This window comes from Hydra vulgaris, chromosome 10 (assembly GCF_038396675.1).
Source record: "Hydra vulgaris chromosome 10, alternate assembly HydraT2T_AEP".
Taxonomy (NCBI): Eukaryota; Metazoa; Cnidaria; class Hydrozoa; order Anthoathecata; family Hydridae; genus Hydra; species Hydra vulgaris.
This window is the reverse complement of record NC_088929.1, coordinates 45,330,961-45,346,410: the sequence shown is the minus strand read 5'-3', so window position 1 is coordinate 45,346,410 and position 15,450 is coordinate 45,330,961. Positions and strand designations below refer to the sequence as shown.

At 24.8% G+C, this 15,450-nt stretch overlaps 1 protein-coding gene across 5 annotated transcripts in view; it reads right to left on the bottom strand.

The window, feature by feature from the left end:
* Positions 1–2,987: 2,987 nt before the first annotated feature.
* Positions 2,988–15,450, bottom strand: part of LOC136085996 (adhesion G-protein coupled receptor G4-like) — a 284,829-nt gene continuing 272,366 nt past the window's right edge. For all 5 annotated transcript variants that reach the window (XM_065808127.1, XM_065808124.1, XM_065808122.1 and 2 more), the window contains 5 exons: positions 15,035–15,251; positions 9,840–10,108; positions 3,877–3,964; positions 3,415–3,785; positions 2,988–3,207 (listed from right to left, as the gene is read on the bottom strand). In XM_065808127.1, the coding sequence (XP_065664199.1) occupies positions 3,146–3,207; positions 3,415–3,785; positions 3,877–3,964; positions 9,840–10,108; positions 15,035–15,251 (1,007 nt within the window). In that variant the 3' untranslated portion in view covers positions 2,988–3,145. The remainder of the gene's footprint in view (positions 3,208–3,414; positions 3,786–3,876; positions 3,965–9,839; positions 10,109–15,034; positions 15,252–15,450) is intronic.

Sequence of the window (15,450 nt, the reverse complement as noted above, 5' to 3'; positions counted from 1 at the left end):
TAAAGCCACACAAAAAAAAGGGTCCTCATTGGCCGGCATTTGCCGACTTCCAACTAAAGATCCAATTTAGCCAACTAATAAAATAAGACCACCCCCTACGCTCCCTAGACACCTCCTACGCTCCGCCCCCTCCTTCCCCATGGAACAACCCTAGATAAAATCCAGTTTTAGACTTGAGAAAAAAGGAACTTTGAACTAGAAAAGCTGCTGATAAATATGATATATTTAAGTTTGCTCTACATTTGCATATTGTTAATAAATTAGCAAGCTCGTCGAAAGTGTTGCGAAATAGTTTCAGGATGTTTTTATGTAGTTTATGTTATCCATAATAACTTTTTGTTTAATTTTAAATTTAGTAGTAGTTAGTTGTTTAATAAGGTATAGGTTAGAGTAGATCAGAGGTATTTTATAATAAATTATAAAAATTGTTTATTCTTATTTTAGTTATTTTTTTTTTTTTTTGTAATGTATGGGTGTACGGGTATGTAGTTTAGATTGTTAATGTACTTTTTTTGACAGTTTAATTTCTGAACATGTGTAAACAATAAAATGCCTCAAGTTTTTTTTATCATTTTAACAGCTTTACAAATAACGAATAACTGCTGTTTTTTAGCTGTTCCGTTTTGCCCCACCCACTTGCAAAACGTGAAAATTTTGCTGGTGAAAAGTTTTGTTACTTTGGTTTTTGTAGCTTATTTTTATAAATTTTTATTTCTCATATCAATGAATTTTAGGAAATTTATAAAAAGCAATGTTAACTACGATTAGTTTATCCGCAACTAGCGGTTGTTTCCTTGAAAGTGCCCTTTCATGCCCCGCTCTTCCCTAATTTTAATAACGTTAAGCAAAAAAAGAAATTAAATTTACAATTAGCAACAATTTAAGCTTAGTTGTAACAGTTTGAAATTTAAAATATCATACAAAAAAGTAGCACTCTAAATTCTGGAATGATCAGATGATCAATACTAGATTTTTTAGTTTATTCAAAGTTTAGTATTGAGTTATTTAAAAGTCAAATTTTGATTTTTAATTAAAAAATGACATTCCTAAGAAGTAATTAAAGTATTTATTTAGCCTTTAAGTTATAAAAACATTTTAATTTAATAATAAAAAATCCCCTAATAATAACTTAGGTGTTTACATCGCTTAATGTAGGTAGTTCAGGCAACTTTTTCATTGAATATAAATATTTTTCATTTTAAATGCATTAAATTCCTTGATATATTTCATCTTCAAATTGGTTTTAGACTTTTCTGTAGCTTATTTAGTTTCAAAGATATACATTTTTTAATATTTTTAATTCTTAGACTTTTTATAAAATATCTTTTAAAGTGTATCGCAAAATTTCTAGCACCAAAAAAAAATAATTTTCTAAATTGTTTTTTCTTAGAATAATTTAAAAAGTTTATTTATTAAAATTTTATTAAGAGTTTGTTATTGCGTAAAAAGTCGCAATAACAAACTCTTAATAAAATTTTGTTAGAAATTAAATTGTAAGTTATTAACAATTTACTAACATACATTTTTTAAACAGTAGAATATGTTTTAAACTTTTTTAACATAACTTAAACTTTTAAATATTTTTATTTATCATACTTTTAGCGTAACAAAACTTTAACAAGAAATATTAATTTGAAATAACTTTCTTTAATAAAAAATCAAGTGAAAAACGTGGACCCAAATAAAACAGGCTAAAATTTTTCTTCACTCAAATAAAATGTTAGTCAACAATTTTAAATATTTTCAGTATAACCATAGATTCAAAAAGAAATTTATCAGCTAAGAGTCTGTTATTTAAACTCTAGGCGGTCAAGTTCATTTATGGTCTGCTATGCTTTATTTTAAAAGATAAAGTTTATTAACAACAAAAATTACAAGCAAACAAGAAAACTGGTAAACAATGTGTAGTGAAAGCTTAACACGGTTAATCAAACTAGTGATATATTTGCAGCGAACGCATACGCATAATAAAGTCCTAAGTTTTAATAAGTATGACCGTGAAAAAACCACGAGTTTTCCATGAAATCAAATCAAATTTTTCTTCAAAAAAGGTCTCTCTTTTTAATCCACTGTATAAGAACTAAATCTAAAATTAAAAACTGCTTAAAAACGTTTAAATATTTTCATTTTGAAAACTATAAATAGCTGTAGTCAAAATGTTCCAGAGTTTCCCCCAACGAAATAACGAAAAACTGTTAAGGAGCAGTAGGACAGCAACCTTTTTTCTGTCCCGCCTCACATCTATGCAAAGCAGACAAAATAAAACTACACAATTAGCGCTAAAATATAAATTTAAGTACTAAATGTAAGATAATAAGTGCATTACCCTACAAAATAGACTGAAGGTGCAACAATAGGCGAAAATAAATGCATACGCAAATTACTAGACTGTCAGCAAAAATATTTTTTACAGAAAGCGGTTTCTACCACGCGCAGGAAGGCAAAAAGATGTCTCATAAAAAGAGCAAAAGAGATATATACGTTTTCATAAAAATAACAGTAATTAGACGCCGCTCCATAATGAAATTATGAGCAGTGTCCCACATCTCCCCTACAGTGAACTTCTTCATATTCCCGTTTTTGATTTACATAGTAAAAAAAAAAGTTCTACACTGCTTAAGTAACTTATCACTTCTTGCAAAAGAGAAAATTTTATTGTTAAACAACACTTTTTAAGACACAAAACAAAAAAAATCTGTTGCATTCTCGCAATATAATTTCGCACTATCCCGGTAAAGTTAATAAAAAGTTATTAAAAAGTAAATAAAAAGCTAATCAGTAGCCATAAATATTCAGCGGACATTTTTTTAAAAAAATATCTAAAAATATTGTACTTGAAATACCTATTTTAGGAACAGACAATAACAAATAACTAAACAAATACTTAAGTTAACGTAGCTTAACTATATATTATTATTTTCATTTTCAGATGGCGTAAATAATCGGCACAATTTGTATTGTGGTTTTTAAAGGAATAATAAAAAATATTTGTGTAAATTATCTTTACAAAAACAACAGCTTTTAAAAGAATGTCCTTATAAAACAAAAACGTCGTTCTAAAACTATTTCGAAAACTAAAATTAACACAGATCAACCAATTAAAAAATTAAATTTTTTTCTTGATACTGAAAAATTCTTCTTCTTGCTAAAACTTTGTTTCCAACGTGTTCATTGAAACGGACATGGATATAGTATTTCGCGATGTGTCTACAACAAATATAAAGAACTTAGAAAATTTGTAACTAACTTTAAAAAACTCAAAAATTTATAAAAGTCAATTCATGTATATATATATATATATATATATATATATATATATATATATATATATATATATATATATATATATATATATATATATATATATATATACACACACATATATAAAGTTATATATTCTAAATAAAAACTTACGGGACACACTCTTGAAACACCCAAACTTTTTTCCTATAAACTGCATCCATTCCACTTTAACTTGTTTATTTCCAACAGTATAGAACAGAAAAACAAAAAAACCTTGTAAGGAATTAAAAATACAAAATAACCATTGAAATACAGCTGTAGCTTTACCGACAGCTAAAATCGCAAATATCCAAGTTAATCCAAGCAAGGCGGAGCATGCAAAAGCAATTCGAACTTTTTTTTTGATATCAATCTTGTTATTTATATTTGAATTGACACTAACACCTCTGAGAACAAAAAAAAGTACACAGATATTGCCTGCCATTATAACGCAGACAGGTAAAAGTATTCCAAAGTAAAATGGATATCCTTGAACAACACATCTAGATTTAAACAAATTACAAAATTACAAACCACTTGCTTAATTCCGCTGTTGTTAAATCAAAAAAGCGAAAGGTATTTTAAAATAATTACACTTGTGGGACTTTGCTATCTATTGATGCAGGACCTAAAGAGTTTGGTTTAATAGCAGCTGTTGCTATTGAAACTATGAAAGGTATACCTAAAATATATATATATATATATATATATATATATATATATATATATATATATATAATATATATATACATATATAAAAATATATATTTATATAATATATATATATATATATATATATATATATATATATATATATATATATATATATATATATATATATATATATATATATACTGTTTAAGTGACGTCGTTAATAATATATTTTATATTTAAATGATACATCATGTTCGGCTATATATTATAAAAACATGTTGGGTTATTTATTATATTAATATTATTATTATAGAATTATATATATTAGGGAAAAACCCAGACCTGTTTTAGCACCGCTGAAGCGGTATGGGTGCACAATAAAAAGCGCTAAATAATTATATTTATTTTCTAATTTTTCTTTTGCTTTTCTGTTAAAAATAGAAAAAAAAATTTAGTTTAAAAAATTTATTTAAAGACAATAGTATAAAAGTAATTTTCAGTTTATTTTAGCTACCTCTTTTTTCTTCAGGTCTATAACAATGAATTAAAAAGAAACTGCTTTTTAACGTAAGTACGTTACTAAACCTAATTTTAAAAACTTGTATGAAGAAAACGAAAAAACGAAATGCAAACTTTTTCAGAAAGTTTTTTATTTTTCAGCGACTTTTATATATATTTTTTAACTTTTAAAATAATAACAATAACGATTACAATAACTTAATAAAAAATTTGTTAAGATCTGTTTAAAATAACCCATAGTAAATGTAACTTATTTATCAAACGTAATTTTTTAAATTATAATTAATGATTAAAAAAATATAATATTTATTTTATAAATTATGTTTTTTAAAATATATGTTTTTTTATCAAAACAATATAAAATTATGTTTTACTAAATTATATATTGTTAAATTATGTTTACCGTAATTACCGTAAATCTGTTCTTCTAATTATTTCGTAATTATCTTTAATTTAAAAGGCGCCTTAAAATCAAATTTAAAAACTATTTAACAACAACAACAAAATATTTATTTTCCTGAAAATTTACAATCATTTAATTGCAATGATATATAATTAATAATATTTATAATAATAATAATAACTTTAGAATAATAATAATATTTATAATAATAATAACTTTAGTATAATAATAATATTTATAATAATAATAATAACTTTAGAATAATAATAATATTTATTATAATAATAACTTTAGTATAATAATAATATTTATAATAATAATAATAACTTTAGAATAATAATAATATTTATAATAATAATAATAACTTTAGAATAATAATAATATTTATAATAATAATATTAACTTTAGAATAATAATAATAATATTTATAATAATAATAATAACTTTAGAATAATAATAATATTTATAATAATAATAATAACTTTAGAATAACAATAATATTTATAATAATAATATTAACTTTAGAATAATAATAATGTTTATAATAATAATAATAACTTTAGAATAATAATAATATTTATAATAATAATATTAACTTTAGAATAATAATAATATTTATAATAATAATAATAACTTTAGAATAATAATAGCAAAAATAAGAATATCTATAATGTCATAAATAATAAAACCAAAATATTATTATTAAGAATAAAAAATAGATGATTGACATGGAAGGAGTCACTCATGCAGACACCTGATTAAAGGAGTGACACTAAATATATTTATATAAATAATATAAATTTAAAAAATAATAATAATAACTTTATTCATTAATAAAGCAAAGATAACAGTTAAAATAATAGTATTTGTTAATATAACAAATATTACACGATTAAATATATGCAAATATAATATGCAATGTAAATATTAAATAAAAATTGTTTAAAGTATTTAAACATTTAAAAATACTAATTATTTAAAAAGTTTATAACTCCTAAAATTAAATTTACTAAAATATAATTAATAAATGTTTAAAATACTTTAAACAAGTTTTACTAATAGCCTGGTATTTGTAACGAAATCGTATAATAAAGTCCTAATATCTTCCACGGGTAAATTCATGTATGGGATTGTGTATAAACTACGCAACGGTAAATTTGACTAATAAACAAAATTAAAAAGATCTAAAGTTGTTTTTTTCAGAGTCTTAAGTTATATAAAAAATTAAAATACCCCATTAAGTTTAATGAAAATCACAGCGTATAAGTGCCTTAGGTCTCCTACTTCTAAATAAATTTAGCGTAATTCTAAATAAATTAAGGGTTGGGTAATTTATGGAGAATCCCTATTTAAAAACATGCCTTTAAATCAACTCCTTATCTTAGGATAAAACTAAACAAGATTAACACAAAAAATTAAAATAACGATTGAAAATATGATGATTAAAAATATTGTTGCGGCACCGGTTTAACTAGAAAAGGAGTCGAAGATAAGGGGGGCGTGAGGACTCAAAAACGTCACACTTCCCCCCCCCCTCCCCCTAACATTGTCAAAAAAAAGGCGGTGTCCCTAAATAGACTCAGAGTTCTTCACTGTATATCAATCACACTCTCATGCAATTTAGAGCATTGTAAATGCTCTAAATTTCAATTGCTTCAAATCTTACGCGTATAGTTATTAGAAGTAGCAGAAATTCTTTTTGGTTTAGTGCAATTAACTGAACCACTATATTATTGGGTGTGTTTGACTATTGCCGATGCATCCCAGTTACCTTAAGTTATGTTTTTCTTGTGTTCATTAACCCATGTGGAAATTTTCTTTCTTGTTTCACCAACATAACTCGCACCACATTAGCATATTAACTGATAAACACCAGAATAACTTTTTGAATGCAATACTGATTTATTGCAAAATAAAATGTAAGTAAAGAATTACCATAGCGACTAATTGTTTTCACTGCCAGACCTTAATATATGAAATCACTGCCAGACCTTAATATATGAAACATTATTTTAGCACATTAATTTTTTTTATCTATAGTGTTCGTAACGTAATGTTTATGTAAAAGTCCTGCAATTCCTTTTTTAATTTTTTTGGATCTAAATCTTCCTTTTTCTATATGAACCTCTCCTTAACCTAATTTGAAATTTCTTCTCTCTTTTTATCTAAACTCTTGATTTCTTTCCGCACAACAGCAAAAAAAAATTAAAAACAAAAAAATACAAAAAAATATAAAACCAAAAAACACAAAAAAATATAAAATCAAAAAACCCAAAAAAATAAAAAATTAAAAATACAAAAATAATGTAATAAAATTTCAAAAAACAAAAAATGTATATATTTACGCTAGCTTTGTAATACCATATATTGTAAAAACATAAAAACTTAGTTAATGTTATAAAAAATTGTAAATTTTTATTATTTTGTAATAAAAGAAAAAAAAAAAAAAGACTAATAGTTTTTATTCCTACTCTACAAAACTCTCTTATAAGTATAATGCTTAGTTTCAATATTGATGGCAGAATGACAATTTTTCCAGGGTCTGTATGCCGGTTTATTGTATTTTTGTGTGATAGTTTATAATTTTTAGTGATACCTGAAATATGTTTGTATGAGTGTCCTTTATGGAAAACATTTTAACAAGAAATTGAATTTCATTCTGAATATTTCGTTCTGAACATATTTTATATGCTCTTGAAATAAAACCTTCAAAAAAATTTGGTTTAACTAATACATTAGTAATTGTTTGCTTACAATGTATTGAAAATTTGTATCTATGAAGAAATTGATTGGTGGAAAAACAAAGAATTTTGAGAATTTTGGTATTTAAAAGTATACTAAATCTTGTGATTTTAAAATATCTAAAAAAGAATTTGCGTTTTCAATATTAGAAAATCGAGCATGACTATCATCAACGTACCATTTATAAGTTATTGGTGCAGTATTAAAGCTTGTTGGCTTAAAGCCTAAAGAGAACCAGAGTTGTTAGTCCATAGCCTTGGTCTTGGCCTTGCTTTAAGGCCAAAAATTAAGGCATTGGCCTTGAAACTTTTTACCTTGGCCATGGTCTTAGACTTGAAATTTTTGGCTTTGGCCTTGGCCTTCATAAAGAAAAATACATAAAACTAAAAATTAAAAATTATCACTCTTTATTTTTATGTATTTTTGTTGTCCGCTTTCATATATATCTACAAGTATATTTTCTTATTGACTTTGTTAAATTCTGCGCACATCATTGACCTAATTTCAAAACATGTGATTTTATTGTAACAGCTCTTGCTGCCTACAGTTTTGTTAATAATTGGCCTACACATAAGGCAAAAATTTAAGTTTTAAAAATGTTTGCATAGGACTTGGCCTTGAAACTCTTATTCTTGGCCTCCGCCTTGTAACATGTGGCGTTGTCCTTGTCCTTGGTCTAGTAACATGTGGGCTTGGTCTTGCTACTTTTTGTCTTGTTAACAACTCTGAAGCGAACACAAACAACATTGCAGTGGAGCAGCAGTCCTACCTTTTGTTCTTGCTATTGGAGATCTCCAAGAAGGAAGTTATGCTATGAAAAGAAAAAGGCATCAAAGCATGTGAAAATGAGGAAGTTTCCCAGTCTTTTGCTTACTTTTCAATGTGTGCAAGAACACTTGCAGTCAAGATTCAATTAACTGGACTAAACCAAAAATAATTTCTGTTACTCCTAATAACTATATGCATAAGATTGGCGAAGCAATTGAAATACATCACTTACAATGCTCTAAATTGCAGGACAATGTCTTAAATTGTGACAATTGTTACTTAGTGATGACACGCCATTGAAGACTATTATTTGTTAAACTTATAAAGCCTAAATTTGCTATGCTACAATGACCTCATATTTGTTTTAACTTTTATGAATTTTGTGTAACGGTTTTTAAGTTTGATAATAGGTTATACTATATAAGCTGAAATATCGCTAAATAAATAATAAAAATATCATATAACCAAACATAATGTTTTTCATCATTTGAATATATATGTGTGTATATATATATATATATATATATATATACATATATATATATTTTTGTTAACATAACTCCCAAGGCCAAGGAGGCTAGTTAATTGCAGTTATAACTTTCTCTCAACTCTACAACTCTGAAACAAGAACCTTGACGAACAAGACCGCTGCGCTAAGAAACAAGTTAAGATATATATATATATATATATATATATATATATATATATATACGATATATTTGATATATATAAATACATATATATATATATATATATATATTTATATATATATATGTTATATGTATATATATATATATATATATATATATATATATATATATATATATATATATATATATGATATATTTGATATATATAAATACATATATATATATATATATATTTATATATATATATATATATATATATATATATATATATATATATATATATATATATATATATATATATATGATATATTTGATATATATAAATACATATATATATATATATATATATATATATATATATATATATATATATATATATATATATATATATATATAATATATATATATATATATATATATATATATATGACAAAAGATCAAACAGCTAACATTATTTGAAAATAGCAATCTTAAAGACTATCAAATAATATTAATAATTAAAAATAATAATATTAAAAAAAACGGAAAAAATTAATACAAAATCAAACTAATTATGTAATTATAATAAACCGATATTATTTTTCAACAGTAATTGTATATTTTGACCAAGACTGGGAAAGTTACAAGCTATTTTATACTGATAAAACGTAATAAACTCTCCATGAGATAAAAAGAATTACTGGAAAAAAATTTAATTAATATGTTTACAAATGGCATTAAAAGCAACCAATAAGCAAAAAATATTTGTAATATTTCAATATATAGTACAACAAACATTTATCATTGACTTAAAATAATGTATATGTAAATGACACACTTACCCCAGGCAAAAGCTGATGCTTTTAAGAAAAATATGTGTGAGCTTGATGAACCATGAAAAACTTTTACAAACATTCGATACAAATTTAATCCTTCAATTGCCATCCAGAAGAAAGTTGACAAAACAAAAAACTGCAACAATGAAGCAACTATTTTACACGAAAGACTAGGCTTGCTGGGAGTTTCTGATGCAAGAAATATAATCAGCGTACACATTAAACTAACACATAAACTTAAGAGAATTTTTGGAGCAAGTTTTTTTCGCAATTTCCTAAAGATAGATGATATTTAAATTTCATAAGAGTTTTGTATTAATATTTGTATTTTATATATTTAAACCAATAGTACAAAAAAAACGTAAAGTTTGTCAATGAATTAAAATTATTTTAAAGAAAATATTTTATAAAAATGAATTCAACTCATTGCTGACTTATTGCGGTAACTCCAATCGATACATATTTAGAGTAAGAGGAGCCAACAGTTTAGAAATATTGATGTTCTCTAACAGATAGAAATAACTAGCTTCAACTAAAAAATAATAATAATTTTGCTTACTAAAAAAAACAAAAAACACACACAAAAAAAAATATTGAAGTTGGAAAAAAAATTGGAGTTGGAAAAATGGAGTGGGAAAAAAAACAAAGAAAAAAAAATTTCATAATATGTCGAAAGCCATTTAAATAAAAAAAAAAAAAATAGAAAATGGATTTACTATCAAAATTGAAAATGGACTATTGAAAGCTGCACTGACTTTCATAATGGTATATTTTTTGAAATATTATTGTAAAGTTTTGACTTTAAAACTGTCGGAGTAAACTGCTGCAGTTTCTTTGTTGAAATTGATAGTATCAGAAGATTTTTAAGACAGTTGCCCCATGTGTATGAGAATGTAAAATATGGTCTGAAAACGTTTTTTTTTTATAACTAATGTTTTGTGTAAAACACTTCTGTTGCTATTTTTACACATTTTTTACTTTTGTTGTGACAATTTTTCAAAAGCTATGAATACTCTCAGCAAGTGTTATGCCAAATTACATAGCTTTTTGTAAATCGTTCTATTAAAAGTATGATTTTTTAATCACAGTTCTGTAAGAAATATTACAACTTGTTTAAAGTTTCCTTGGAATAACGCTGCAGTGTTTCTTACTTTTAATTCCTTTAATAAAAAAAATCCTAACTTTTTCCAATGTGTTCATCATAACTTTATAAAACTAATACTAAACTTTCTTCTTTTCTGATCTTAAATAATATTAAAATAGCCATAAACATATAGTTAAATGTTTGTACCTAAAAAAATAAATTAGTAAAAAATTTTCACTTAATAAAATAAAAAATGCGCTAAAATTTCGAGTGAAAAAGCATGAAAAAAATAGACATTTGAAAAGCAAATTTTGTTTATGAGTTAATAAAACTGCTATGGTTGTAATAAAATTTTTTTATTTTTTAAGTAAAAGTTGTCTAACTTATAAAAAAAAAAAAAATAAAATCAATAAATTATAAACTCATAATAAATAAATGTTATATATTTTTTACATATATATTTGTTTTTGAATGCTAACACATTTAGAGATTTAGGTTGCCAGTTGACATAAGCAATGATACTGGCTGAGAAATAAAAATTAACCAGATAAGAAAAAATAACCAGAAACAGCATAAAGAAGAGTACAGACTTTGGAAGAGAAAACAACAAACAACAAATAACAAAATAAAATGTGAGTAATTAGAGGGAACTTAAACAAAAGCATCTAAAATTTAAACTAAATTTTTTACAAGGAAGACCTCGTAACAAATAGGAGAATTAATACAGAAGTAAACATCAAGGTTGAACTCCAGTAAACTATATAGTATAATTTAGAAGTAAACTCCAAGGTTGAACTCCAGTAAACTATACAGTATAATACAGAAGTAAACTCTAAGGTTGAATTCTAGTAAACTATATAATATAATACAGAAGTAAACTTCAAGGTGAATTTTCAAATGATATGATTTAACAGATGAAAAGTTACTTTAAAAACCAATAAGATTTGTTGAGGACATATGAAAACCAATAAGATTTTGTGAGGACATATTAAAACTAATAAGATTTGGTGAGGACATATTAAAACCAATAAGATATGGTGAGGATATATTAAAGCAAAAAAGACTGAGTAGAGTGGGTATTTTAACCCTTAAGGCTAAGTAAAAATTTGTTCCAACAATTAAATTTTTTTTTATAAAAACAAAAACTATACTAAAAATAATATTTTAATGTATTTACATGTTTGCGGCTATTACCTATAAAGAGGAAAGTAACTATTCAAATGTGTACATTAAAAAACTATTTTTAGTACAAACTTTAAATTTAGTAAATTTAAAAAATTGTTAGTACATATGCGTACCAATTGTAGTGCAAGTGTTAAGTCAGATTCAATAGAATTTTCATTGGAAATATAAATATAAAAAATTATGAATATAAATCCAATCTAGCCTTTGCCAAGAAAAGCATGTCCTGCAAGGCAGCATTATATGAGGCACATTGTACAGGATTAAATGTTATTAGCAGAGTAACCAAAAAATACTGAAAAAAAAAAAAAAAGATTATAAGAGCAAGATTGAAAACTTAATTAATCATTTAAACCTGAATCACAAAAGAACATAAAAAAAGTTTTTGTTAACATATAAATAAAAAGCTTTTATTTTAACAACAATGGTACTCATATAAAAAAAATAAACAGTGAAGTTTTTTTTTTAAATTTTCCTTATTTGCAATGAATTTTTTTTTTCATAAATCTGAATGAAAATAAAAATTGAAAAGAGAAAAATTTTCAAAATTGTTATTTCTTTTGTTTGTAAACATAATTCTTTTTACAAAAATTTCTATTAAAATTATTTTTGTTTTCAATTTTAAAACAGTTAAATAATATTTGTATCCAACTCAAACAAAACAAATAATATTTGTTTTCAATTTCTGTTCGTAAAATGTTTATCTATTAACATATACTTGGAAACATCAGGATGTATATTATATGCTAAAATTTATATATTTATATATATGTATATATATATATATATATATATATATATATATATATATATATATATATATATATATATATATATATATAAATATATATATATATATATACAGTGGGTGCTCATATTATTAGAAACACAACCAAATTTTAAAAACTTTGTGAATAAAGTTCAAAATTAACAAAACATTTTAACAAAATAATTTTTTTTATTTTACAAATAGTATGTATGTACCTTTTACTTTAATCTGGGAGTTTGGCAACATTGCATTTCATCTCATTATGAAGTTACAGGGTTTTTTCCAAATTTTGACAATTTATAACGGTTTACTAGAATCACCTGTTTTGTTCAATATGGGAAAGGCAAAAGATGTTTCACCCTCAAAAAAAAGAGAAGTTGGAGCATTATTGAAGAATACTTCTTATTCTCAAAGGTGTATAGCATCAATGACAAAGGTTTCAGTCGCAACAGTCAACCGAATAAAAAAAAATCTGGACAAAAATGCTGATTATACTCCTCAACGAACAAGACATTGTGGTAGAAAATGGCTAACAACGCCAAGAGGCGATAGAAAAATACGAGATATTTGCCTAGAAAATAGGAATAAGCCTAGGCGAATACTAACCACTTTAATACAAGATGCTGGAATACCAGTATCTCCAATGACAGTTCGTCGCCGACTCAAAGAACAAGGATTTAGATGCTGTCGACCTGCTAAAAAGCCTCAGCTCACTCTAGCAATGCAACAAAAACGCCTTGCTTGGGCTAAAAGTCATCGTCATTTGACCGTTGATGACTGGAAAAATGTAAGTACTTCATTTATAATTGTACACATTCCATTTAGAGATTTGCCTACATTAAAACTTTGACTTATAAGTTTTTTTGATGTTGTTTAGGTATGTTTCTCGGATGAATCGACAATGCAGATATTGATGAACAAATCACAGTTTGTGCGTAGACGAGCTGGAGAAAAATTCCACAAAGACTGCATCTTAGAACATGTAAAGCATCCTCTAAGTATAATGGTATGGTCTGTCATTAGTGGATATGGAACAGGGCGCTTATGTATGGTTGAGGGAACTATGCGCCAGGACCAATACATAAAAGTTCTTGACACAAGATTGGTACCACAGTTGAAGGAATGGTTCCCAAAGAACCAAAAATTTACATTTATGCATGATTCTGCCCCATGCCATAAAGCAAAGAAGGTTACAGAGTACCTAAAAGCAAAGAAAATTCCAGTGCTACCATGGCCTGGAAACTCACCAGATTTAAACCCTATTGAAAATCTGTGGGAGATCGTGAAAAGGGAAATTGCTTCTGAAATGATCACCAACAAACTACAATTAATTGAAAAGATGATCAAAGTCTGGCACAATAACATAGGTATTCAAAATAATGCAATAAAATGCATAGAAAGTATGCCAAGACGTGTAGAAGCGGTAATAAGTGCCAAGGGAGGGATAACAAAATACTAAAATAAATCACCAATATGTAATCTTTTGCTTGTACAATAGTGGAATTATTTTTAAAAAAATATAAATAAGTATGTTTTCTGTAATAAATATAGACTGCAACACTCAAAAGTTACGAAAAAATAGTCTGCAACCTTTTTATTTCTATAATAAATAACCTTTAACACATAATTTTCAAAAAAAAGACAGTGTTTCTAATATGAGCACCCACTGTATATACATATATATATATATATATATATATATATATATATATATATATATATATATATATATATATATATATATATATATATATATATATATATATATATATATATATATATAAATAATATATAGGATTTGAATACCAATATATAATATCAAGGCTTTCTTTTATAGGCTTTTGCTGGAAAATAAAAGAAAATACATTATGCATATTAAGAAAAGTACTTTTCTACTTTAACTATTTCATAATACTGGGCAGCAAGCCTTGTTAAAACAGTTGTGTACGCAGTCACAATTCACTAACACAGTCATTTTGTATCATTTTTATTAATTTGTTAACATAAATTGCAAAGTGAAAAACAGTGAAATTAAGATTACATTATAACTGTATTTAACTATAATTTTTATACTCAAGCCTATTTTAGTAGGAAAATTTGGGATTATTTTAGTTAAAAATTTTGGAAATACATATGCATATAAGACATGATAATTATCAAACTTACGAAAAAACAGAATAGCTGACAATAGTCATAAATAATCCAGCAATTGATAATCCACAACCAATCCATGTAATAATTTCAAGGAATACAGCATTTGATGTGTCTACAGATTGAGCAACATTCAATAATAAGGCAAAGTTTGTTAGATGGTCACATTCACATATTACACCTGATAAGGAACTATTAGTTATACTGCATCCTTCAGTAGACCAAACTTCATCTGTATTCAAAAAAATTTAAAACCATTAATTATGCTTATATTTATTATAAAAATAGAACAGTGTTAAACAAAGTACTCAACTAAACACCCAGTAACTGAAGGCAATTAATATCAATCATAGAATAACTAAAATATACTTTTAAGTTTATAAATATTTGTAAATACAAAATAATGCATCAAAAAAATAAATAAATAATGC